This window comes from Nerophis lumbriciformis, linkage group LG07, assembly GCF_033978685.3.
Source record: "Nerophis lumbriciformis linkage group LG07, RoL_Nlum_v2.1, whole genome shotgun sequence".
NCBI lineage: Eukaryota > Metazoa > Chordata > Actinopteri > Syngnathiformes > Syngnathidae > Nerophis > Nerophis lumbriciformis.
This window is the reverse complement of record NC_084554.2, coordinates 52,647,578-52,672,500: the sequence shown is the minus strand read 5'-3', so window position 1 is coordinate 52,672,500 and position 24,923 is coordinate 52,647,578. Positions and strand designations below refer to the sequence as shown.

At 44.9% G+C, this 24,923-nt stretch overlaps 1 protein-coding gene across 3 annotated transcripts in view; it reads right to left on the bottom strand.

Moving 5' to 3' along the window:
* plod2 (procollagen-lysine, 2-oxoglutarate 5-dioxygenase 2) overlaps positions 1-24,923 on the bottom strand; it is a 166,123-nt gene that overhangs the window by 14,908 nt on the left and 126,292 nt on the right. For 2 of the 3 annotated variants that reach the window (XM_061964876.1, XM_061964878.1), the window contains exons 9-17: positions 22,463-22,588; positions 19,181-19,302; positions 18,806-18,910; positions 12,797-12,922; positions 8,687-8,828; positions 8,161-8,223; positions 6,452-6,565; positions 6,183-6,248; positions 22-126 (exon numbers count right to left, since the gene is read on the bottom strand). In XM_061964876.1, coding sequence (XP_061820860.1) covers positions 22-126; positions 6,183-6,248; positions 6,452-6,565; positions 8,161-8,223; positions 8,687-8,828; positions 12,797-12,922; positions 18,806-18,910; positions 19,181-19,302; positions 22,463-22,588 — 969 coding nt within the window. The remainder of the gene's footprint in view (positions 1-21; positions 127-6,182; positions 6,249-6,451; positions 6,566-8,160; positions 8,224-8,686; positions 8,829-12,796; positions 12,923-18,805; positions 18,911-19,180; positions 19,303-22,462; positions 22,589-24,923) is intronic. The other variant, XM_061964877.1, reaches the window with a different exon arrangement.

The following is a 24,923-nucleotide window of genomic DNA, read 5'->3' as shown; positions in this document are numbered from 1 at the left end:
GTTCAGCGAGGCAGGACTGACCTCGTGTTTGCCCCCCGACCACGAACCAAAGTTCTCCATCTCCTCCACCAGCTCGTCACAGGCTCTTTCTGTGAAGACCGGGAACCAAAACACATCTGGGCAAGGCTGCAAGCCAAACACACAAAGATGATGATTATTAGAACATGGCAGGATTGGGTAGACTTCATTTGTCCCACAAAAAAAGGCAACCCATGAAAACAAGAGGGTTTAATCAATCCATCCATCCATCTTCTTCCGCTTATCCGAGATCGGGTCGCGGGGGCATCAGCCTAAGCAGGGAAGCCCAGACTTCCCTCTCCCCAGCCACTTCGTCCAGCTCTTCCTGTGGGACCCCGAGGCGTTCCCAGGCCAGCCGGGAGACATAGTCTTCCCAACGTGTCCTGGGTCTTCCCCGGTCGGACGTGCCCTAAACACCTCCCGGCAATGAAAATCGTAGGGAGGAAAGAATATGAGCCTATACAGAGCATCTATGAGCAGGCAGTCAGGAAAAAAGCTAAGAAAATTATTTCCAACTCACAACACCCACTCTTTCCTGAATATGGAACCCTGCCATCAGGGAGAAGACTCCGGGTCCCACTATGCAAATCTAACCGCCTTAAATTATCATTTGTTCCAGCCTCCATTAAGCTGACCAACAATGTGCAATAGAATTTTAATACATAGGTTAGCACTTTTTTAGCACATAGCACTTTAGCACATAGCACTTTAGCACACAGCACTTTAGCCATGAGCTCTAGTGCAATGCACATTGGTACTTTATCTTTAGCTCCATACTGTAGATTTTATGCCTACATCAAAGTGCCACCTATGTCTATTAAGCTCCATGTTCTGATGTTTAAATGTTAGTTGTATGGTTGCGGTTGTGTCTGTGCTTGTGTTTTTGTTCTGTTGTTTTTGGGTATGTTAAGAAAGCAATGATGCACTGTGCCCAAGACAAATTTCCCCGCGGGGACAATAAAGTTGAACCTTGAACCTTGAACCTTGAACCTAGGGAGGCGTTCGGGTGGCATCCTGACCAGATGCCCGAACCACCTCATCTGGCTCCTCTCGATGTGGAGGAGCAGCGGCTTTACTTTGAGCTCCTCCCGGATGGCAGAGCTTCTCACCCTATCTCTAAGGGAGAGCCCCGCCACCCGGCGGAGGAAACTCATTTCGGCCGCTTGTACCCGTGATCTTGTCCTTTCGGTCGTAACCCAAAGCTCATGACCATAGGTGAGGATGGGAACGTAGATCGACCGGTAAATTGAGAGCTTTGCCTTCCGGCTCAGCTCCTTCTTCACCACAACGGATCGATACAGCGTCCGCATAACTGAAGACGCCGCACCGATCCGCCTGTCGATCTCACGATCCACTCTTCCCTCACTCGTGAACAAGACTCCGAGGTACTTGAACTCCTCCACTTGGGGCAAGATCTCCTCCCCAACCCGGAGATGGCACTCCACCCTTTTCCGAGCGAGAACCATGGACTCGGACTTGGAGGTGCTGATTCTCATCCCAGTCGCTTCACACTCGGCTGCGAACCGATCCAGTGAGAGCTGAAGATCCTGGTCAGATGAAGCCATCAGGACCACATCATCTGCAAAAAGCAGAGACCTAATCCTGCAGCCACCAAACCAGATCCCCTCAATGCCCTGACTGCGCCTAGAAATTCTGTCCATAAAAGTTATGAACAGAATCGGTGACAAAGGGCAGCCTTGGCGGAGTCCAACCCTCACTGGAAACGTGTCCGACTTACTACCGGCCATGCGGACCAAGCTCTGGCACTGATCATACAGGGAGCGGACTGCCACAATCAGACAGTCTGATACCCCATACTCTCTGAGCACTCCCCACAGGACTTCCCGAGGGACACGGTCGAATGCCTTCTCCAAGTCCACAAAACACATGTAGACTGGTTGGGCAAACTCCCATGCACCCTCAAGGACCCTGCCGAGAGTATAGAGCTGGTCCACAGTTCCACGACCAGGACGAAAACCACACTGTTCCTCCTGAATCCGAGGTTCGACTATCCGGCGTAGCCTCCTCTCCAGTACACCTGAATAGACCTTACCGGGAAGGCTGAGGAGTGTGATCCCACGATAGTTAGAACTCCTTTCTCCTCTCCGTCCTTTGATTACTTTAATCAAAGGACGTAAAATACTTTAAAAAAGCAGAGTTGATGCAACCGGCTGCCACTTGAGCAGATCCATTCCTACATACAGCCGCAAAAGCAAAACCAAACGAAAAAGCAAAAAATGAGCAATAAATAATACATATCGTGCACATATGATTGCACCAAAGAAAAGACAAACGACGAAACAAAACAAAACCACAATTTTCCACTCCATAGTCCGCTAGGGTGTTGGGCAGCACGGCCAGAAACAGACCCAACAAAGAAACCGACTCCATCCTAAGCTGCCCACTAGCTCTCAGGCCAACGTCCAGACCACACGAATGAGTAAGAATCCGTCCAGGGAGACCAAGGTGTCCAAAATGTTTCCGTTCAGCCAAGTCTCCGTGAACCTCGTCTCTTCCTCCGCATCTCCTCTGGTCTCTGATAGCAAACTACGGTGTGGCCAAAAGGCTCCCGGAGGCAGATCCTAAAGTTCACGGAAAAAGCTGTGCGGAATTCGCCAAAGGGGCCCGAACCCTCCATCCATTTTCTACCGCCTGTCCTTTTCGGGGTCGCTGGAGCCTATCTTAGCTGCATTCGGGCGGAAGGCGGTGTACACCCTGGACAAGTCGTGACCTCATCACAGGGCCAACACAGACAGACAACATTCACACACTAGGGCCAATTTAGTGTTGCCAATCAACCTATCCCCAGGTGCATGTCTTTGGAGGTGGGAGGAAGCCGGAGTACCCGCAGGGAACCCACACAGTCAGGGGGAGAACATGCAAACTCCACACAGAAAGATCCCGAGCCCGGGATTGAACTGAGGACTACTCAGGACCTTTGTATTGTGAGGCACATGCACTAACCCCTGTGGTCCACCGTGCTGGCACAAAACACAAGAGGGGAACATCAAGGACCCAAAAGGAGGAAACAAAGGAGCATGGAGCTCCTGGGTCCTTGTATGTCGCGGCCATTCCTTCTTCGTTTGGAATAGAACAATTATTTTTTAATAATTACGGTTTTTAGTTTGACTATAAAAAACGAAGAACAGATCATTATCCGTGATCTGTTATCCGAATGTGGCTCCGGGTTGGGGAGGAGATCTTACCCCAAGTGGAGGAGTTCAAGTACCTCGGAGTCTTGTTCACGAGTGAGGGAAGAGTGGATCGTGAGATCGACAGGCGGACAGACATTTACACACTTGCCCAACCAGTCTACATGTGTTTTGTGGACTTGGAGAAGGCATTCGGCCGTGTCCCTCGGGAAGTCCTGTGGGGAGTGCTCAGAGAATATGGGGTATCAGACTGTCTGATTGTGGCGGTCCGCTCCCTGTATGATCAGTGTCAGAGCTTGGTCCGCATTGCCGGCAGTAAGTCGGACACGTTTCCAGTGAGGGTTGGACTCCGCCAAGGCTGCCCTTTGTCACCCATTCTGTTCATAACTTTTATGGACAGAATTTCTAGGCGCAGTCAAGGCGTTGAGGGGATCTGGTTTGGTGGCTGCAGGATTAGGTCTCTGCCTTTTGCAGATGATGTGGTCCTGATGGCTTCATCTGGCCAAGATCTTCAGCTCTCGCTGGATCGGTTCGCAGCCGAGTGTGAAGCGACTGGGATGAGAATCAGCACCTCCAAGTCCGAGTCCATGGTTCTCGCCCGGAAAAGGGTGGAGTGCCATCTCCGGGTTGGGGAGGAGATCTTGCCCCAAGTGGAGGAGTTCAAGTACCTCGGAGTCTTGTTCACGAGTGAGGGAAGAGTGGATCGTGAGATGGACAGGGGGATCGGTGCGGCGTCTTCAGTAATGCGGACGCTGTATCGATACGTTGTGGTGAAGAAGGAGCTGAGCCGGAAGGCAAAGCTCTCAATTTACCGGTCGATCTACGTTCCCATCCTCACCTATGGTCATGAGCTTTGGGTTATGACCAAAAGGACAAGATCACGGGTACAAGCGGCCGAAATGAGTTTCCTTCGCCGGGTGGCGGGGCTCTCCCTTAGAGATAGGGTGAGAAGCTCTGCCATCCGGGAGGAGGTCAAAGTAAAGCCGCTGCTCCTCCACATGGAGAGGAGCCAGATGAGGTGGTTCGGGCATCTGGTCAGGATGCCACCCGAACGCCTCCCTAGGGAGGTGTTTAGGGCACGTCCGACCGGTAGGAGGCCACGGGGAAGACCCAGGACACGTTGGGAAGACTATGTCTCCCGGCTGGCCTGGGAACGCCTCGGGGTCCCACAGGAAGAGCTGGACGAAGTGGCTGGGGAGAGGGAAGTCTGGGCTTCCCTGCTTAGGCTGCTGCCCCCGCGACCCGACCTCGGATAAGCGGAAGAAGATGGATGAATGGATGTTATCCGAATGTGTTGAAGATAGGAGCTAAAATAATGAGTGGAAAACACCTTTCTAGATTGCAGTTTCAGGATCCTGGTCTGTGAGTGACCCGGTACAGCAGATAAAGAACCACGTCAGTGTCGTCAAAACGACTTTGTCGCGGGAAAGCCTTCTTTTCTGTGTTTTTAATGTCAAAGGACATGGAGAGTGGCACTTTGTATTGTTTCTTTATCGAGCAGGCAAACGGGTGAGCGTACGTCGCTCTCCTTCTTCTGTTGTCGTTCTGGTCGCTCACAGACCAGAGTACGGAAAAGAGACATCGACCCATCTGCCCAAACATTGCACTGGGAATAGAGAAACTAATTTTCCCACTTGTTTTAATTCCATCCATCCATCCATCCATCCATCTTCTTCCGCTTATCCGAGGTCGGGTCGCGGGGGCAGCAGCTTAAGCAGGGATGCTCAGACTTCCCTCTCCCCAGCCACTTCATCCAGCTCCTCCCGGGGGATCCCGAGGCGTTCCCAGGCCAGCCGGGAGAGATAGTCTTCCCAGCGTGTCCTGGGTCTTCCCCGTGGCCTCCTACCGGTCGGACGTGCCCGAAACACCTTCCTAGGGAGGCGTTCGGGTGGCATCCTGACCAGATGCCCGAACCACCTCATCTGGCTCCTCTCCATGTGGAGGAGCAGCGGCTTTACTTTGAGCTCCCCCCAAATGACAGAGCTTCTCACCCTATCTCTAAGGGAGAGCCCCGCCACTCGGCGGAGGAAACTCATTTTGGCCGCTTGTACCCGTGATCTTGTCCTTTCGGTCATGACCCAAAGCTCATGACCATAGGTGAGGATGGGAACGTAGATCGACCGGTAAATCGAGAGCTTTGCCTTCCGGCTTAGCTCCTTCTTCACCACAACGGATCGATACAGCGTCCGCATTACTGAAGACGCCGCACCGATCCGCCTGTCGATCTCACGATCCACTCTTCCCCCACTCGTGAACAAGACTCCGAGGTACTTGAACTCCTCCACTTGGGGCAAGATCTCCTCCCCAACCCGGAGATGGCACTCCATCCTTTTCCGGGAGAGAACCATGGACTCGGACTTGGAGGTGCTGATTCCCATCCCAGTCGCTTCACACTCGGCTGCGAACCGATCCAGTGAGAGCTGAAGATCTTGGCCGGAGGAAGCCTTTAGGACCACATCATCTGCAAATAGCAGAGACCTAATCCTGCAGCCACCAAACCAGATACCCTCAACGCCCTGACTGCGCCTAGAAATTCTGTCCATAAAGGTTATGAACAGAATCGGTGACAAAGGGTAATATAAAATATATTGTTTTAATTCCCATTTTCAAAAACATTATTAAATTCCGACAAGGCCTACCTAGGCCTGGATCAGTATTGGACAGTTTCGGAGCTTCGAAACCTTCTTGGAGTTTTTGCCTTTCACCTCCTTTGTCACGTCCGACCTTGCATCTCCTTTTTTGTCCTTTTGTTTTTCAGTTTCTCTCAAATCCAGCATCAGTAAGGACTCCTTCTTGTTCTGCCGATAACGATCCGTTGTCCGGTTTTCAATTGGGGTTAATATATTTTTATGTACAAATGTTTCTATTCCAAACAAAAAACGAATGGTGCACAGACTCTGAACGAATGAAAAAGGTGAATTAATGATTCTTTATTATTGAGACTAATCTCACCCTCACCTTGTTTTGTAAGTGAAGTGAAAACATTCATCCACGCAGTAAACACAAACAAACCTCTTCGATGTCGTTCTCAGTAAAAATCTTCATGTAGTTGGGGTGGATGTACTTCTCCTTCCAGTCCTGCAAAGAGCGAAAGAGTGAGACTTTTATATTACCAGGACTTTTTTGGACTGTTTCATGACCTGCATACCAGGCCGCTCTAATCCTCTCCCCCCCTCCGACAAGCAGTCTCCCACCGGTGCCACATGCCATCGCACAACATGCCAGTCACTAACAGACTCAGCTCATAATGGCTTCTTAAAAATATGCGAGTGGCGACTCACCAGAGGGTTTTCAAAGATCTGCCACAGGTCACCGTTAGAACGAGAGGTGTTATAATTGGCTGTGGAAATGAGCCTTCCAAAGCTGTGGCGGTTCGTTAAGTACATGAAGATTCCCTGCGGCGGAAAAGAAACCGTTAGTTTCATACACAAAACCTTGGAAGAGACTTAAGATCATTGTTGTGCTTGTTTGACCGAGGTAGAGCAGAAACAGAAGCCATATAAATAATCTAAGATTATTTATGGGTGGTGTAAAAGTGGATCAGGGGGTCGTTGGTGGGGGTTGGAAGAGGTCAGGGTTGGGGTTGGTGAGGTTGAGAGGAAGGGCGGGAGAAGAGTGCAAACTCTAGGAACGATGGTCCCTTCTGCGGGGAGGCTTGGGACTCGAAATCAGACTAGGTTTTGTGGCAAATAAGAATGATAAATGCACAGTAAGAATAAAAGCTGGGATGTTGCCCAGATGGTTGACATGTGATGAAAAGACTAGCCTAGGATTAGATACTGTAAGTCTGTGTATCTCAAGGGAGAAGATGGTTTTAGACTATAGGGGAGAGCTTCCCGACAAGGTCTTGCGTTTACTAGATTTTGTATTCAACGATCTTCGTGGTCCAGCTCAGACTAGTACGACCTAAGCTCGAAACAACTTTAAGAGCTGTGGACACAAACTTGGAAGACTAACTAGAGAATGGAAGTACCGTATTTTCCGCACCATAAGGCGCCCTGGGTTAAAAGCCGCGCCTTCAATGAACGGCATATTTCAAAACTTTGTCCACCTATAAGCCGCCCCGTGTTGTAAGCCGCATCTAACTGCGCTAAAGGAATGTCAAAAAAACAGTCAAATAGGTCAGTCAAACTTTAATAATATATTAAAACCAGCGTGATGTGGGCGCGCATGGAGTCGTATATCAACATGGGCGAAGCTGCGTGAAAAAAAGCCACCCGGCCTCTTCGCGTAAACTTAAACTTACTTTAACCACTCGCTCATCTTTTCTTCATCCATCCCTTCGAGTTAGCTTTTATGATGACGCCGGCTGGAAAGGTCTCTTTTGGCAAGGTCTTCCTTTTGAATATCACCATGGGTGGAAGTTTCTGGCCATTAGCATGGCAAGCTAGAACCACAGTGAAGGATGACTTCTCATTCCCTGTGGTGCGAATATTCACCGTACGTGCTCCCGTTGTATCCACAGTGCGGTTCACAGGAATATCAGTTGCTGTGAAATAGTAATCCGTGTGCGGATGGAGAGATTGCGTCTTTTCATGAACCGGATCCCTGTCGCTTTGTAGGAGCCATTTTGTGGTCTTTACAGATGTAAACACACAAAGGAAATGATACAGTAGAAGAAGAAGCGCTTCCTGTTCTATGGGGGCGGGTGCTCACCTTGGCGGTTGCTTGCGTAGAAGAAGAAGCGCTTCCTGTTCTACCGGGAAAAAAGATGGCGGCTGTTTACCGAAGTTGCGAGACCGAAACTTTATGAAAATGAATCTTAATATTTATCCATATATAAAGCGCACCGGGTTATAAGGCGCACTGTCAGCTTTTGAGAAAATTTGTGGTTTTTAGGTGCGCCTTATAGTGCGGAAAATACGGTACCTATGAAATACTCGAGCATCCACCCAAACATTGACAAGCCGGAGCTTGAAATGGCTTCTGTGTGCTAACCCACTGGAAATGGAGCTTTCAGAATAGTGCAGTAATCAAAACAAAAGGAAACCTTTGGGGGCCTGAGCATATGGAATGATTCCGGAGAAGGGGATTCTTTTTCTCTGTGACTGGTCTAAAACGAAGGAGAAGCATCATCAATAGGGTAACATCAACGATTGTTTCAGATGAAGACACAGGCCAACAGAGCAACACGGGGGAGGGGGGGCGCCAAGTAGCAAGAGTCGCTGTGAAGCTGAGGTTTTGATGCATTAGCCAAGGACGAACACATGCAGAAGAGTTGGAATTACACAGGTGAGATGTCAACAACTCGACATGTAGCAAAGTTCAAAGTGCGGAGACAACTTTGATCAGGTGGTTGAAACAAACTGGACAGACAGAGGGTACGAGCACAACACATGAAGCTGACCAGGACATGAGCACAGTGCCATCATGCCATCACGACACACAAACAACGCATACTTGCCGTCCTTCCACTCTCCATTGTGCTGTGGGCTTGTACAGGATTACGGTTCATAGCATTTCGTATTTCTCTCAAATGTCTTGGAGGTAATAGCTCTAGGGAGGCCCCTTCTTACCAGGTCTCTGGTGTGTTTGCACAGAGCCATGTCCGGGTCCAGTTTCTCAAGAACAAAGTAGTTCCTTTCTTTCAGCTCCTTCCTCAAAGCGCCGCCCTGGACCAGGTATATGTGCGCCATGTAAGGAATGTTCCACAAACCCCTGGAAACAATGTCACGAATCAGTTGACACGGAAATGTCTTTGCTACAATGCAGGTGGTCTTTTGTTACTAGAAATAAGACCATATGTCTAAAAGTGTGTGGTTCTGTTTTGTATTTCTGAACCCTTGTTACCCTTTGTCCTGCACGGATGAGCTAGTTGTATGTTGTCGGGGGGCACTGTTTACGCTTACGGGTGCAGGTATACGTTATTTTTAGATAACATCTGATGGGTTCATTGCCCAGGATGGAGTTTAGTCAACATGTGCCACATGCTACAGCATCTAGTGCGGCTCATGAGTATTTCGCTTGTACATTTCTAGAAGAAGCCTATGATGGATTTCACCTTTTCTGACTTATAAATGTTCAGAATCAGAATCAGAATCAGCTTTATTGTCATTACGCAAGGTAACGAGATTGAGGGCAATGTGCAAATATATAAAAATATAAAAAATGTAGAAGTATATATATACATGAAAAAAAACAAAAAAAAAACAGGGTGGTTGGTGGAATGGGTTATTGCACCGAAGAGAAGGCAGTTATGAGGGACAATGGGGCAGTCCGTTCAGGATGGTTATGGCCCTGGGGAAGAAGCTGTTCTTTAGCCTGTTTGTTTTGGGTTTTAATGCACCTGTAGCGCTTCCAATGTTACAATGTTGGATACTGGTGTTAAACAATGCCACAGCTTCCAACCAATGTATTTGGGCGTGAGTTTGCACATGTTCTTTTTAACAGTGGGCCATTTGTGACATCACAGATTGATGGACGTACTTATGTGGGCATTCTACAAAACCCAAAAGCAGTGAAGTTGTCACGTTGTGTAAATTGTAAATAAAAACAGTAATGAATCTCAAACAAACAGAAGTATGGCTCTAAAGTCACAGAAGTGTTTTAAGCGCAAAGATTATGACTAAAAGTATTTTCATTTCCACTTTCATTTTATTAACAGTTTAGTTACATACTAATCACATTCTGTATTAATTTAGCTTTTTCATTTTAGCACAACATCATCGTATACGGTACATATTTATATTCAGTCAGTTATTTATGAGTATTTTCTTATATTTGGTTAGTACTTAACTTTCTCATCAGCCTGGACCGGCTCTTTGATCACTCTGATGCGGCTCAGCAGCTTACTTGCTGAACCCCCCCAATTTTCCCGTGAGACTTCCGGATTTCAGTGCCTCTCGCAGAAAACTCCCGGGATTAATATTCACCAATTTTCACCCTTACAGCTATAATAAGGGCGTGCCATGATGGTACGACATTTGACGCACTCTACAATCTCCCTCTGTGCGTCGGTTGAGGTGGGCGGGGTTTGGTAGCGGAGGTGTATAATGTATCCCGGAAGAGTTAGGGCTGCATGGGATTCTGGGTATTTGTCCTGTTTGTGTTTATGTTGTGTTACTGTGCAGATGTTCTCCCGAAATGTGTTTGTCATTCTTGTTTGGTGTGGGTTCACAGTGTGGCGCATCATTAGTAAGAGTGTTATAGTTTAAACTTCAGCCATTCATTTAAAACCCGCGTGCCGCACCAGCTTTCAAATTCCATATAAAGATGTAGGAAAGCGTGTTTGAGACCCCTAGTTTATGAATAGCACAAAGCAAAAAAAAAAAACTTTGTATGTAGTGTTAATTCATTTAAAATTTCAAAATAAATTTGCGGCTCCTATTGTTTTCTATCCATCCATCCATTTTCTACCGCTTATTCCCTTTGGGGTCGCGGGGGGCGCTGGAGCCTATCTCAGCTACAATCGGGCGGAAGGCGGGGTGCACCCTGGACAAGTCGCCACCTCATCGCAGGGCCAACACAGATAGACAGACAACATTCACACTCACATCCACACACTAGGGCCAATTTAGTGTTGCCAATCAACTTATCCCCAGGTGCATGTCTTTGGAAGTGGGAGGAAGCCGGAGTACCCGGAGGGAACCCACGCAGTCACGGGGAGAACATGCAAACTCCACACAGAAAGATCCCGAGCCCGGGATTGAACCCAAGACTACTCAGGACCTTCGTATTGTGAGGCAGATGCACTAACCCCTCTGCCACCGTGAAGCCCAGGTTTTCTATAATTTGCGAAACTGGTCAAAATGGCTCTTTGACTGGTAAAGGTTGCCGACCCCTGGTCTGGACCAACCTAAGGTTTATTTGTTAAATGAATAATAATCTTTTTGATGAACATCCTTTGACAAGGTTGTGAACTGAGTAGGTTATGTAGAATGATTGAATACGGTTAAAATCAAGGGTAATGTTAATAGTTAAGTGTTATTATTTGAGTGGGCCCTAGGGCCTTCTGTAGTGGAAAAGTTTAAGAACCCCTGATCTCGACCATTAGAAAGTGCCATCCATCCATCCATCTTCTTCCGCTTATCCGAGGTCGGGTCGCGGGGGCAGCAGCCTAAGCAGGGAAGCCCAGACTTCCCTCTCCCCAGCCACTTCGTCCAGCTCCTCCTGGGGGACCCCGAGGCGTTCCCAGGCCAGCCGGGAGACATAGTCTTCCCAACGTGTCCTGGGTCTTCCTCGTGGCCTCCTACCGGTCGGACATGCCCTAAACACCTCCTTAGGGAGGCGCTCGGGTGGCATCCTGACCAGATGCCCGAACCACCTCATCTGGCTCCTCTCGATGCGGAGGAGCAGCGGCTTTACTTTGAGCTCCCCCCGGATGACAGAGCTTCTCACCCTATCTCTAAGGGAGAGCCCCGCCACCCGGCGGAGGAAACTCATTTCGGCCGCTTGTACCCGTGATCTTGTCCTTTCGGTCATAACCCAAAGCTCATGACCATAGGTGAGGATGGGAACGTAGATCGACCGGTAAATTGAGAGCTTTGCCTTCCGGCTCAGCTCCTTCTTCACCACAACGGATCGATACAGCGTCCGCATTACTGAAGACGCCGCACCGATCCGCCTGTCGATCTCACGATCCACTCTTCCCTCACTCGTGAACAAGACTCCGAGGTACTTGAACTCCTCCACTTGGGGCAAGATCTCCTCCCCAACCCGGAGATGGCACTCCACCCTTTTCCGGGCGAGAACCATGGACTCGGACTTGGAGGTGCTGATTCTCATCCCAGTCGCTTCACACTCAGCTGCGAACCGATCCAGTGAGAGCTGAAGATCCTGGCCAGATGAAGCCATCAGGACCAAATCATCTGCAAAAAGCAGAGACCTAATCCTGCAGCCACCAAACCGGATCTCCTCAACGCCTTGACTGCGCCTAGAAATTCTGTCCATAAAAGTTATGAACAGAATCGGTGACAAAGGGCAGCCTTGGCGGAGTCCAACCCTCACCGGAAACGTGTCCGACTTACTGCCGGCAATGCGAACCAAGCTCTGACACTGATCATACAGGGAGCGAACCGCCACAATCAGACAGTCCGAAACCCCATACTCTCTGAGCACTCCCCACAGGACTTCCCGAGGGACACGGTCGAATGCCTTCTCCAAGTCCACAAAGCACATGTAGACTGGTTGGGCAAACTCCCATGCACCCTCAAGGACCCTGCCGAGAGTATAGAGCTGGTCCACAGTTCCACGACCAGGACGAAAACCACACTGTTCCTCCTGAATCCGAGGTTCAACTATCCGGCGTAGCCTCCTCTCCAGTACACCTGAATAGACCTTACCGGGAAGGCTGAGGAGTGTGATCCCACGATAGTTAGAACACACCCTCCGGTTCCCCTTTTTAAAGAGAGGAACCACCATTAGAAAGTGTTACATGTTTAAATGTAGATTAGTAGTCCTTTTGTAATTTTTTAGAACACTTCCTCGTGGTCTACATAACATGTGATGGTGGTTCTTTGGTCTACATGTGGCAAATTCCGAATGACTCAGTCGGAGGAAGTATAAAGGAAGATAGGATTGTTGTTCATATTTTCAGGACCTATGCAGATCCCAAATACACAAAAACAGGAACCGCAAGGTAAGGAAAGTTGCTTTCGCGTCAGACCTCATCAAAACACGTGACTTACACCCGTTTTCTCTGCACGATGTCGACGTAATCCTCCGAGCGAGCGTAATAACCGTCCAGACTCAGAGCTCCCCAGAAGTTGGACCACAGCTTGCTGTGGCGGGTGACCAGGGGGCCGATTATCTTCCTGCGGGGGAGGCAAGTGGCAGAAAGTGGAGATGATAGTTTTGTCAGAGTCCAGGAAACACTTCATGACGGCTTTGCAGGCTGCCAGGCAGAGTGAAACGTTTGACGAGTTAAACCCCCACAGAGACTGGATCATATGGCATGGAATGTATCATTGAACCGGGAGACATACTCTTCCCAACATGTCCTGGGTCTTCCCCGTGGCCTCCTACCGGTCGGACGTGACCGAAACACCTCCCTAGGGAGGCGTTCGGGTGACATCCTGACCAGATGCCCGAACCACCTCATCTGGCTCCTCTCCATGTGGAGGAGCAGCGGCTTTAGTTTGTTTGAGCTCCTCCTGGATGACAGAGCTTCTCACCCTATCTCTAAGGGAGAGCCTCGTCACCCGGCGGAGGAAAATCATTTCGGCCGCTTGTACCCGTGATCTTGTCCTTTCGGTCATAACCCAAAGCTCATGACCATAGTGACATAGATCAACCGGTAAATTGAGAGCTTTGCCTTCCGGCTCAGCTCCACGGATCAATACAGTGTCCGCATTACTGAAGACGCCGCACCGATCCGACTGTCGACCTCACCATCCACTCTTCCCCCACTCGTGAACAAGACTCCGAGGTACTTGAACTCCTCCACTTAGGGCAAGATCTCCTCCCCAACCCAGAGATGGTACTCCATCCTTTTCCGGACGAGAACCATGGACTCGGACTAGGAGGTGCTGATTCCCATCCCGGTCGCTTCACACTCGGCTGCGAATCGACCCAGTGAGAGCTGAAGATCTTGGCCAGATGAAGCAATCAGGACCACATCATCTGCAAAAAGCAGAGACCTAATCCTGCAGCCACCAAACCGGATCACCTCTACGCCTTGACTGCGCCTAGAAATTCTGTCCATAAAAGTTATGAACAGAATCGGTGACAAAGGGCAGCCTTGAGGGAGACCAACCCTCACTGGAAACGGGTCCGACTTACTGCCGGCAATTCGGACCAAGCTCTGGCACTGATCGTGCAAGGAGCGGACCGCCACAATCAGATAGTCCGTTACTCCATACTCTGAGAACTCCCCACAGGACTTCCCAGGGTACACGGTCGAATGCCTTCTCCAAGTCTAAATATATTTATTTCCTTTTTGACATTAACAATTATGTACTGCACGCAATTGCTTTTCTTTAAAAATTCAATATCAAAATCTAAATATTACATCATCATGTACTCAGGTGAAATAAAGATAAATGCTGTACTTAAATATCTGCTTGACTTATGATCAAATTGTAGACTGTAAAATTGACAATAGATTTTACGGTTTAATTTGTAGTTTTTTGTGTGGCAGGAACCATCATCAAAGTCACTAAGGGGCCAGTAAGACTGATACAGACCCCCTCAGACCATGTCACAGGTGTCCATTCAACTAGTTCTAAGTCCATGGGTCATCCCAAAAGTTGCTTATTGCTGCTTTAAATGTTTATTAAAGTGTGAGGAGATAATTCCCACTATGAGCCAGGGAGAGGCTCTTAGATTGGTCAAATCAAGTCTTAGACTCAGATTGGTCTGACCTAGTCCTAGACTTAGATCGCTCAAATCGAGTCTTAGACTCAGATCGGTCTGATCGAGTCTTAGACTCAGATCGGACGGATCGAGTCATAGACTCAGATCGGACAGATCGAGTCTTAGACTCAGATCGGTCTGATCTAGTCTTGGACTCAGATCGGTCTGATCTAGTCTTAGACTCAGATCGGTCTGATCTAGTCTTAGACTTAGATGGGTTAAGTCTAGTCTTAGACTTAGATGGGTTAAGTCTAGTCTTAGACTTAGATGGGTTAAGTCTAGTCTTAGACTCAGATTGGCCTGATCTCGTTTCAGATTTAGATTGGTCTGATATAGTCTGAGATTTAGATTGGTCAAATCTACTCTTAGACCCAGATTGGTCTGATCTAGTCTTAGACTTAGATTGGCCAGGAAGCCATTTTCTGTGTGAGGAGATAATTCCCACTATGAACCAGGGAGAGGCTCTTAGATTGGTCAGATCTAGTCTTAGATTGGTCAAATCTAGTCTTAGACCCAGATTGGTCTGACCTAGTCCTAGACTTAGATTGCTCAAATCTAGTTTTAGACTCAGATCGGACAGATCTAGTCTTAGACTCAGATTGGTCTGACCTAGTCCTAGACTTAGATTACTCAAATCTAGTCTTAGACTCAGATTGGTCTGACCTAGTCCTAGACTTAGATTGCTCAAATCTAGCCTTAGACTCAGATCGGACAGATCTAGTCTTAGACTCAGATCGGTCTGATCTAGTCTTAGACTCAGATCGGTCTGATCTAGTCTTGGACTCAGATCGGTCTGATCTAGTCTTGGACTCAGATCGGCCTGATCTAGTCTTAGACTCAGATCGGCCTGATCTAGTCTTAGACTCAGATCGGTCTGATCTAGTCTTGGACTCAGATCGGTCTGATCTAGTCTTAGACTCAGATCGGCCTGATCTAGTTTTAGACTCAGATCGGTCTGATCTAGTCTTAGACTCATATCGGTCTGATCTAGTCTTAGACTCAGATCGGTCTGATCTAGTCTTAGACTCAGATCGGCCTGATCTAGTCTTAGACTAGGATCGGCCTGATCTAGTCTTAGACTCAGATTGGTCTGATCTAGTCTTAGACTCAGATCGGTCTGATCTAGTCTTGGACTCAGATCGGTCTGATCTAGTCTTGGACTCAGATCGGTCTGATCTAGTCTTAGACTCATATCGGTCTGATCTAGTCTTAGACTCAGATCGGCCTGATCTAGTCTTAGACTAGGATCGGCCTGATCTAGTCTTAGACTCAGATTGGTCTGATCTAGTCTTAGACTCAGATCGGTCTGATCTAGTCTTAGACTCATATCGGTCTGATCGAGTCTTAGACTCAGATCGGTCTGATCTAGTCTTAGACTCAGATCGGCCTGATCTAGTCTTAGACTCAGATCGGCCTGATCTAGTCTTAGACTCAGATCGGCCTGATCTAGTCTTAGACTCAGATTGGCCTGATCTAGTCTTAGACTCAGATCGGTCTGATCTAGTCTTAGACTCATATCGGTCTGATCTAGTCTTAGACTCAGATCGGTCTGATCTAGTCTTAGACTCAGATCGGCCTGATCTAGTTTTAGACTCAGATCGGCCTGATCTAGTCTTAGACTCAGATTGGCCTGATCTAGTCTTAGACTCAGATCGGTCTGATCTAGTCTTAGACTCATATCGGTCTGATCTAGTCTTAGACTCAGATCGTCTGATCTAGTCTTAGACTCAGATCGGCCTGATCTAGTCTTAGACTCAGATCGGCCTGATCTAGTCTTAGACTCAGATCGACCTGATCTAGTCTTAGACTCAGATCGGTCTGATCTAGTCTTAGACACAGATCGGTCTGATCTAGTCTTAGACTCAGATCGGTCTGATCTAGTCTTAGACTCAGATCGGTCTGATCTAGTTTTAGACTAAGATCGGCCTGATCTGGTCTTAGACTCAGATTGGCCTGATCTAGTCTTAGACTCAGATCGGCCTGATCTAGTCTTAGACTCAGATCGGTCTGATCTAGTCTTAGACTCAGATCGGTCTGATCTAGTCTTAGACTCAGATCGGTCTGATCTAGTCTTGGACTCAGATCGGTCTGATCTAGTCTTGGACTCAGATCGGTCTGATCTAGTCTTAGACTCAGATCGGTCTGATCTAGTCTTAGACTCAGATCGGCCTGATCTAGTTTTAGACTAAGATCGGCCTGATCTAGTCTTAGACTCAGATCGGCCTGATCTAGTCTTAGACTAGGATCGGCCTGATCTAGTCTTAGACTCAGATTGGTCTGATCTAGTCTTAGACTCAGATCGGCCTGATCTAGTTTTAGACTCATATCGGTCTGATCTAGTCTTAGACTCAGATCGGTCTGATCTAGTCTTAGACTCAGATCGGCCTGATCTAGTCTTAGATTCAGATCGGCCTGATCTGGTCTTGGACTCAGATTGGCCTGATCTAGTCTTAGACTCAGATCGGTCTGATCTAGTCTTAGACTCAGATCGGTCTGATCTAGTCTTAGACTCAGATCGGTCTGATCTAGTCTTAGACTCAGATCGGCCTGATCTAGTCTTAGACTAGGATCGGCCTGATCTAGTCTTAGACTCAGATTGGTCTGATCTAGTCTTAGACTCAGATCGGTCTGATCTAGTCTTGGACTCAGATCGGTCTGATCTAGTCTTGGACTCAGATCGGTCTGATCTAGTCTTAGACTCATATCGGTCTGATCTAGTCTTAGACTCAGATCGGCCTGATCTAGTCTTAGACTAGGATCGGCCTGATCTAGTCTTAGACTCAGATTGGTCTGATCTAGTCTTAGACTCAGATCGGTCTGATCTAGTCTTAGACTCATATCGGTCTGATCTAGTCTTAGACTCAGATCGGTCTGATCTAGTCTTAGACTCATATCGGTCTGATCTAGTCTTAGACTCAGATCGGTCTGATCTAGTCTTAGACTCAGATCGGCCTGATCTAGTTTTAGACTCAGATCGGCCTGATCTAGTCTAAGACTCAGATCGGCCTGATCTAGTCTTAGACTTAGATTGCTCAAATCTAGTCTTAGACTCTGATCGGTCTGATCTAGTCTTGGACTCAGATCGGTCTGATCTAGTCTTAGACTCATATCGGTCTGATCTAGTCTTAGACTCATATCGGTCTGATCTAGTCTTAGACTCAGATCGGTCTGATCTAGTCTTAGACTCATATCGGTCTGATCTAGTCTTAGACTCAGATTGGCCTGATCTAGTCTTAGACTCAGATCGGTCTGATCTAGTCTTAGACTCAGATTGGTCTGATCTAGTCTTACTTATTGCTGCTTTAAATGTTTTTTAAAGTGTGAGGAGATAATTCCCTCTATGAGCCAGGGAGAGGCTCTTAGATTGGTCAAATCAAGTCTTAGTCTCAGATTGGTCTGACCTAGTCTTAGACTCAGATCGGCCTGATCTAGTCTTAGACTCAGATCGACCTGATCTAGTCGTAGACTCAGATCGGTCTGATCTAGTCTTAGACTCAGATGGGTTAAGTCTAGTCTTAGACTTAGATGGGTTTCGTCTAGTCTTAGACTTAGATGGGTTACGTCTAGTCTTAGACCTAGATAATAATAATAATAATAATAATAATAACTGGGATTTATATAGCGCTTTTCTAAGTACCCAAAGTCGCTTTACATGTAGAACCCATCAATCATTCACACCTGGTGGTGGTAAGCTACTTTCATAGCCACAGCTGCCCTGGGGTAGACTGACAGAAGCGTGGCTGCAATTTGCGCCAACGGCCCCTCCGACCACCACCTATCATTCATCATTCAATTCACCGGTGAGATTTTTGGATGGTAAGAGGCGGGGAGCGAACCTGCAACCCTCAGGTTTCTGGCACGGTTGCTCTACCCACTACGCCATGCCGCCCACAAGATGGGTTACGTCTAGTCTTAGACTTAGATTGGTCTGATGAAGTCTGAGATTTAGATTGGTGAAATCTACTCTTAGACCCAGATTGGTCTGATCTAGTCTTAGACTTAGAATGGCCAGGAAGCCATATTCTGTGCCCGCACCAGCAGGCTACCACTTGGTCACAGTCACTAGATGAAATTTGTGGTAAGCTTTCTTCGCATTTACCGAGCAGCAGAAAGGAGACGGGAGTTTGCATGTTTGTTTTTTCCATAACGCAAAGTGGCACTTCGGGGTTAAGCCCTGTCGACGCTTTCGCCGTTTCCATGAGGCCGGTGAAAACAGGAAGCCGGCCCGGATTATTCTTAAACCCTCAGTCACTCCTTTGCAATGCTCCTGTGGTTTTACCACTTGGAGGATCAATTCAACGGTCCGATGATCTTAACGGCAACAACAGGAGTTATTTCAATACCTGTTCTGCTCGATGAGGAGCTTCAGCGTCTGCCCGTTGGTGAGCATCACGTCTGAGTCAATGCTGAAGTAGTAGTCGCATGTGGAGTCCTGGCGGCAGAGATCCCTAAGGATGTGGTGGAAAAGAAAACCATTATTCAACAGTAAATGAAGCCGCAATTACACACCCACACTAAAATGTATCAGCTGGCATTGGTTGTCAATTTCAACTATGGAGTCCCTTGCTGATGATCTCTAAGTATCTACTAGATATTTGAAGAAGGAACGAGTGCCTGTGAACTTGAAGACTTCATTAGTGCTGACGGATGGCTTGCATGAATGCTCAGAAGTCAGTCGAGGTGAACGTTCAACATGATTAGCTTGATTCGGTGCTTACATGCCCATGTTTCTGGCCTCTCCCTGGCTCAGATTCTCTTCCGGTCCAACCACCTTGAAACTCTTGAACACGTTCTTATGGGCTTCGTAGAACTTCTGGATGTGCCTCTCGTGGTAAACCTCCTGAGAAGAGGACATAGGTTCATGGAGGTGTCTGTGGATGTTCTCCTGCATCCAGGTCATCTCATTCTCAGGGAAACTATAGGCAGTTTGGCTTGTCTTTGAAGACAAGTGGACTTCAACAGTTCATGCTCATAGACTTGGATTGGTCAGGTCTAGTCTTAGATTGATCTGATCTAGTCTTAGACTTAGATTGGTCACGTCTAGTCTTAGACCCAGATTGGTATGAGTTAGTTTTAGACCTAAATTTGACTGATCTAGTTAGACTTAGATTGGGAAAATCTAGTCGTGTTCTTAGATTGGTCACGTATAGTCTTAGACTCAGATTGGGCAGATCTAGTCTTAGACTCAGATTTGGCAGATCTAGTCTTAGACTCAGATTGGGCAGATCTAGTCTTAGACTTAGATTGGGCAGATCTAGTCTTAGACTTAGACTGGGCAGATCTAGTCTTAGACTGGGCAGATCTAGTCTTAGACTTAGACTGGGCAGATCTAGTCTTAGACTTAGATTGGGCAGATCTCGTCTTAGACTTAGATTGGGCAAATCTGGTTTTAGACCTAGATTGGGCAGATCTAGTCTTAGACTGGGCAGATATAGTCTTAGACTTAGACTGGGCAGATTTAGTCTTAGACTTAGATTGGGCAGATCTCGTCTTAGACTTAGATTGGGCAGATCTAGTTTTAGACTGGGCAGATCTAGTCTTAGACTTAGACTGGGCAGATCTAGTCTTAGACTTAGATTGGGCAGATCTAGTCTTACACTTAAACTTGACAGATCTAGTATTAGACTTAGATTGGGCAGATCTAGTCTTAGACTTAGACTGGGCAGATCTAGTCTTAGACTTAGACTGGGCAGATCTAGTCTTAGACTTAGATTGGGCAGATCTTGTCTTAGACTTAGATTGGGCAGATCTAGTCTTAGACTGGGCAGATCTAGTTTTAGACTGGGCAGATCTAGTCTTAGACTTAGACTGGGCAGATCTAGTCTTAGACTTAGATTGGGCAGATCTAGTCTTACACTTAAACTTGACAGATCTAGTATTAGACTTAGATAGGGCAGATCTAGTCTTAGACTTAGACTGGGCAGATCTAGTCTTAGACTTAGACTGGGCAGATCTAGTCTTAGACTTAGATTGGGCAGATCTAGTCTTAGACTTAGATTGGGCAGATCTAGTCTTAGACTTAGATTGGGCAGATCTCGTCTTAGACTTAGATTGGGCAGATCTAGTCTTAGACTGGGCAGATCTAGTTTTAGACTGGGCAGATCTAGTCTTAGACTTAGACTGGGCAGATCTAGTCTTAGACTTAGATTGGGCAGATCTCGTCTTAGACTTAGATTGGGCAGATCTAGTCTTAGACTGGGCAGATCTAGTTTTAGACTGGGCAGATCTAGTTTTAGACTGGGCAGATCTAGTCTTAGACTTAGATTGGGCAGATCTAGTCTTACACTTAAACTTGACAGATCCAGTATTAGACTTAGATAGGGCAGATCTAGTCTTAGACTTAGACTGGGCAGATCTAGTCTTAGACTGGGCAGATCTAGTCTTAGACATAGACTGGGCAGATCTAGTCTTAGACTTAGATTGGACAGATCTCGTCTTAGACTTAGATTGGGCAGATCTAGTCTTAGACTGGGCAGATCTAGTTTTAGACTGGGCAGATCTAGTCTTAGACTTAGACTGGGCAGACCTAGTCTTAGACTTAGATTGGGCAGATCTAGTCTTAGACTTAGATTGGGCAGATCTAGTCTTACACTTAAACTTGACAGATCTAGTATTAGACTTAGATTGGGCAGATCTAGTCTTAGACTTAGACTGGGCAGATCTAGTCTTGGACTGGGCAGATCTAGTCTTAGACTTAGACTGGGCAGATCTAGTCTTAGACTTAGATTGGGCAGATCTCGTCTTAGACTTAGATTGGGCAGATCTAGTCTTAGACTGGGCATATCTAGTTTTAGACTGGGCAGATCTAGTCTTATACTTAGACTGGGCAGATCTAGTCTTAGACTTAGATTGGGCAGATCTAGTCTTACACTTAAACTTGACAGATCTAGTATTAGACTTAGAAAGGGCAGATCTAGTCTTAGACTTAGACTGGGCAGATCTAGTCTTAGACTTAGATTGGGCAGATCTCGTCTTAGACTTAGATTGGGCAGATCTAGTCTTAGGCTTGGCAGATCTAGTTTTAGACTGGGCAGATCTAGTCTTATACTTAGACTGGGCAGATCTAGTCTTAGACTTAGATTGGGCAGATCTAGTCTTAGACTTAGATTGGGTAGATCTAGTCTTAGACTTAGATTGGGCAGATCTAGTATTAGACTGGGCAGATCTAGTCTTAGACTTAGACTGGGCAGATCTAGTCTTAGACTTAGATTGGTCAGATCTAGTCTTAGACTCAGATTGGGCAGATCTAGTCTTACACTTAAACTTGACAGATCTAATATTAGACTTAGATAGGGCAGATCTCGTCTTAGACTTAAATTGGTTTATATCCAGTTTTAGACCTAAATTGTAAAGATCTAGTCATATACTTAGATTGGGCATAAATAATCATAGACTTAGATTGCTCAGATATTGTCTAGTAGCTTGTACCAAAACCCCAACTATTTATAATCCAACACCAGGACGGTGTGCACGGGTACGGATGTTTATGCCACTTTGTATAAGATCTACAATACAATATAATATAATCTAAGTGACTGGATTTGACCAATGAAAGTCTAAGACTGGGTCTGACTAGTCCAAATCTAAGACTGGATCTGACTACTCAATTTCTAAGACTTGATCTGATCAATCTAAGTCTAGATGTGACAACTCTAAGTCTAAGAAAAGATCTGACCAATCTAAGCCTAAAACAAGTTCCGATCAAACCAAGTCTGGCTAAATCTGAGCCATTTTAATTTGAAGATTAGATTTGACTGATCCAAGTCTAAGACGAGACCAGACCAGTCTTAGACTGGATCTGACCAATCCAAGTTTGAGACTAGATCTGACCAACCTAAGTCTAAAACCATTTAATTTGAAGATTAGATCTGACTGATCCGAGTCTTGGACCAGATCTGACCAATCTGTCTGAGTACGAACTGATGAAGCCTACGTGGATGCGTCTAACACATTCATGGATTTGATTGTGGAAAAACGAGCTTGTTGGCGCATGTACTCACGTTGTTGTGGACAAAAACCTTGAGTTTATCTTTGGGATAGTCCAACGTCATCAGCCGCTGGAAGAACTCGGGAAGGAACGGCGTGGGTTGCTCAATGAAGACGCCAACCAGCACGTTGGGGTACTCCTGTCGATGTTTAACAGGAAGTCATTTCAAACAGCCGGTCAATGGAGACTTGTTGTTTACTTCTACGTCACGAGGCTGGAATGATCTACACGTTCTTGGGTCTCCTCTGCAGTAAATTTCTTTGGTGACTAATTTGAAGAATCGCGATTGTATCACCAATATCTGCAGAATTCTGACAGCGCTATCATATTAGCATGTAGCATTCTCTTCCGTTACGTATAATCCCACTCAACTAAACGGAGCTGAAATGACCACAAGAAGCACATAGCGCATGGTAGCACCTGGGCAATAAAAAAACTAATACAATCTCAGATTTTTTTCCACAAATGTTTGATTTACGATTTTTTTCCCTTCTTTTTAAAGAAACCAAACCTTTTATTTGATCAGAAACTAACAATTTGAAATGACACTACTGTTCAATTCACTGAATATTACTCCCAGCTAAATGTACTTTTGTATAAAGTGGGTTTCTTTTAAGAACAGATGATCTGGTTGTGTGATTTTAGTTGCGGATGCAAAATCTAACGTGACTGCACATCGTCCTGTAAATAAACAAAAACAAAATAGAAAAAATAAATGTGGATTTTGAAGATCATTTTCAAAAAAACTAAACAGATTAACTGTAGCTATTGTTAATCATTCTGGTATATTTCCTGTGATTTTTATTTGCTTGTGTTCTAATCAAATGAAATGATTGTGTCAATGTGTCTAACATTCACTCATATAAGATTCGACACCAAAATAGCATATATGTATTATTATTATTATTATTATTGTGAGAATGTCCAAACATTCACTCATATAAGATTATACACCAAAATATAATCTATGTATATTATTATTGTGTTAATGTCCAAACATTCACTCATAAGATTCAACACCAAAATAGCATCTATTTATTATTATTATTATTATTGTGAGAATGTCCAAATATTCACTCATAAGATAATAAAACCAAAATATAAATTATTATTATTATTATTATTATTATTATTATTATTATTATTATGTTAATGTCCAAACATTCACTCATGTACGATTCAACACCAAATTAGCATCTATTTATTATTATTATTGTGATAATGTCCAAACATTCACTCATATATTATACACCAAAATATAATTTATTATTATTATTATTATTATTGTGTTAATGTCCAAACATTCACTCATGGAAGATTCGACACCAAAATAGTATATATTTATTATTATTACTGTAAGAATGTCCAAACATTCACTCATATATTATACACCAAAATATAATTTATTATTATTATTATTATTATTATTATTGTATTAATGTCACTCATGTAAGATTCGACACCAAAATAGTATATATTTATTATTATTACTGTAAGAATGTCCAAACATTCACTCATATAAGATTATACACCAAAATATAATGTATTATTATTATTATTATTATTATTATTATTATTATTATTATTATTATTGTGTTAATATCCAAACATTCACTCATGTAAGATTCGACACCAAAATAGTATATTTGTATTATTATTATTGTTATTATTACTACTGTGAGAATGTCCAAACATTCACTCATATATTATACACCAAAATATAATCTATTTATTATTATTATTATTATTATTATTATTATTATTATTGTGTTAATGTCCAAACATTCACTCATATAAGATTCAACACCAAAATAGCATCTATTTATTATTATTATTGTGAGAATGTCCATTCACTCATATAAGATTATACACCAAAATATAATCTATTTATTATTATTATTATTATTGTGTTAATGTTCAAACATTCATTCATGTACGATTCAACACCAAAATAGCATCTACTTATTATTATTATTGTAAGAATGTCCAAACATTTACTCATAAGAGTATACACCAAAATATAATTTATTATTATTATTATTATTATTATTGTGTTAATGTCAGAAACATTCACTCATGTAAGATTCGACACCAAAATAGCATTTATTTATTATTATTATTATGAGAATGTCCAAACATTCACTCATATAAGATTATACACCAAAATATAATTTCTTATTATTGTGTTAATGTCCAAACATTCACTCATGTAAGATTCAACACCAAAATAGCATCTATTTATTATTATTATTATTATTATTATTATTTTTATTGTGAGAATGTCCAAATATTCACTCATATAAGTTAATAAAACCAAAATATAATCTATTTTTTATTATTATTATTATTATTATTATTATTATTATTATTATTATTATTATTATGTTAATGTCCAAACATTCACTCATGTAAGATTCGACACCAACATAGCATCTATTTATTATTATTATTAATATTATAATTGTGGGAATGTC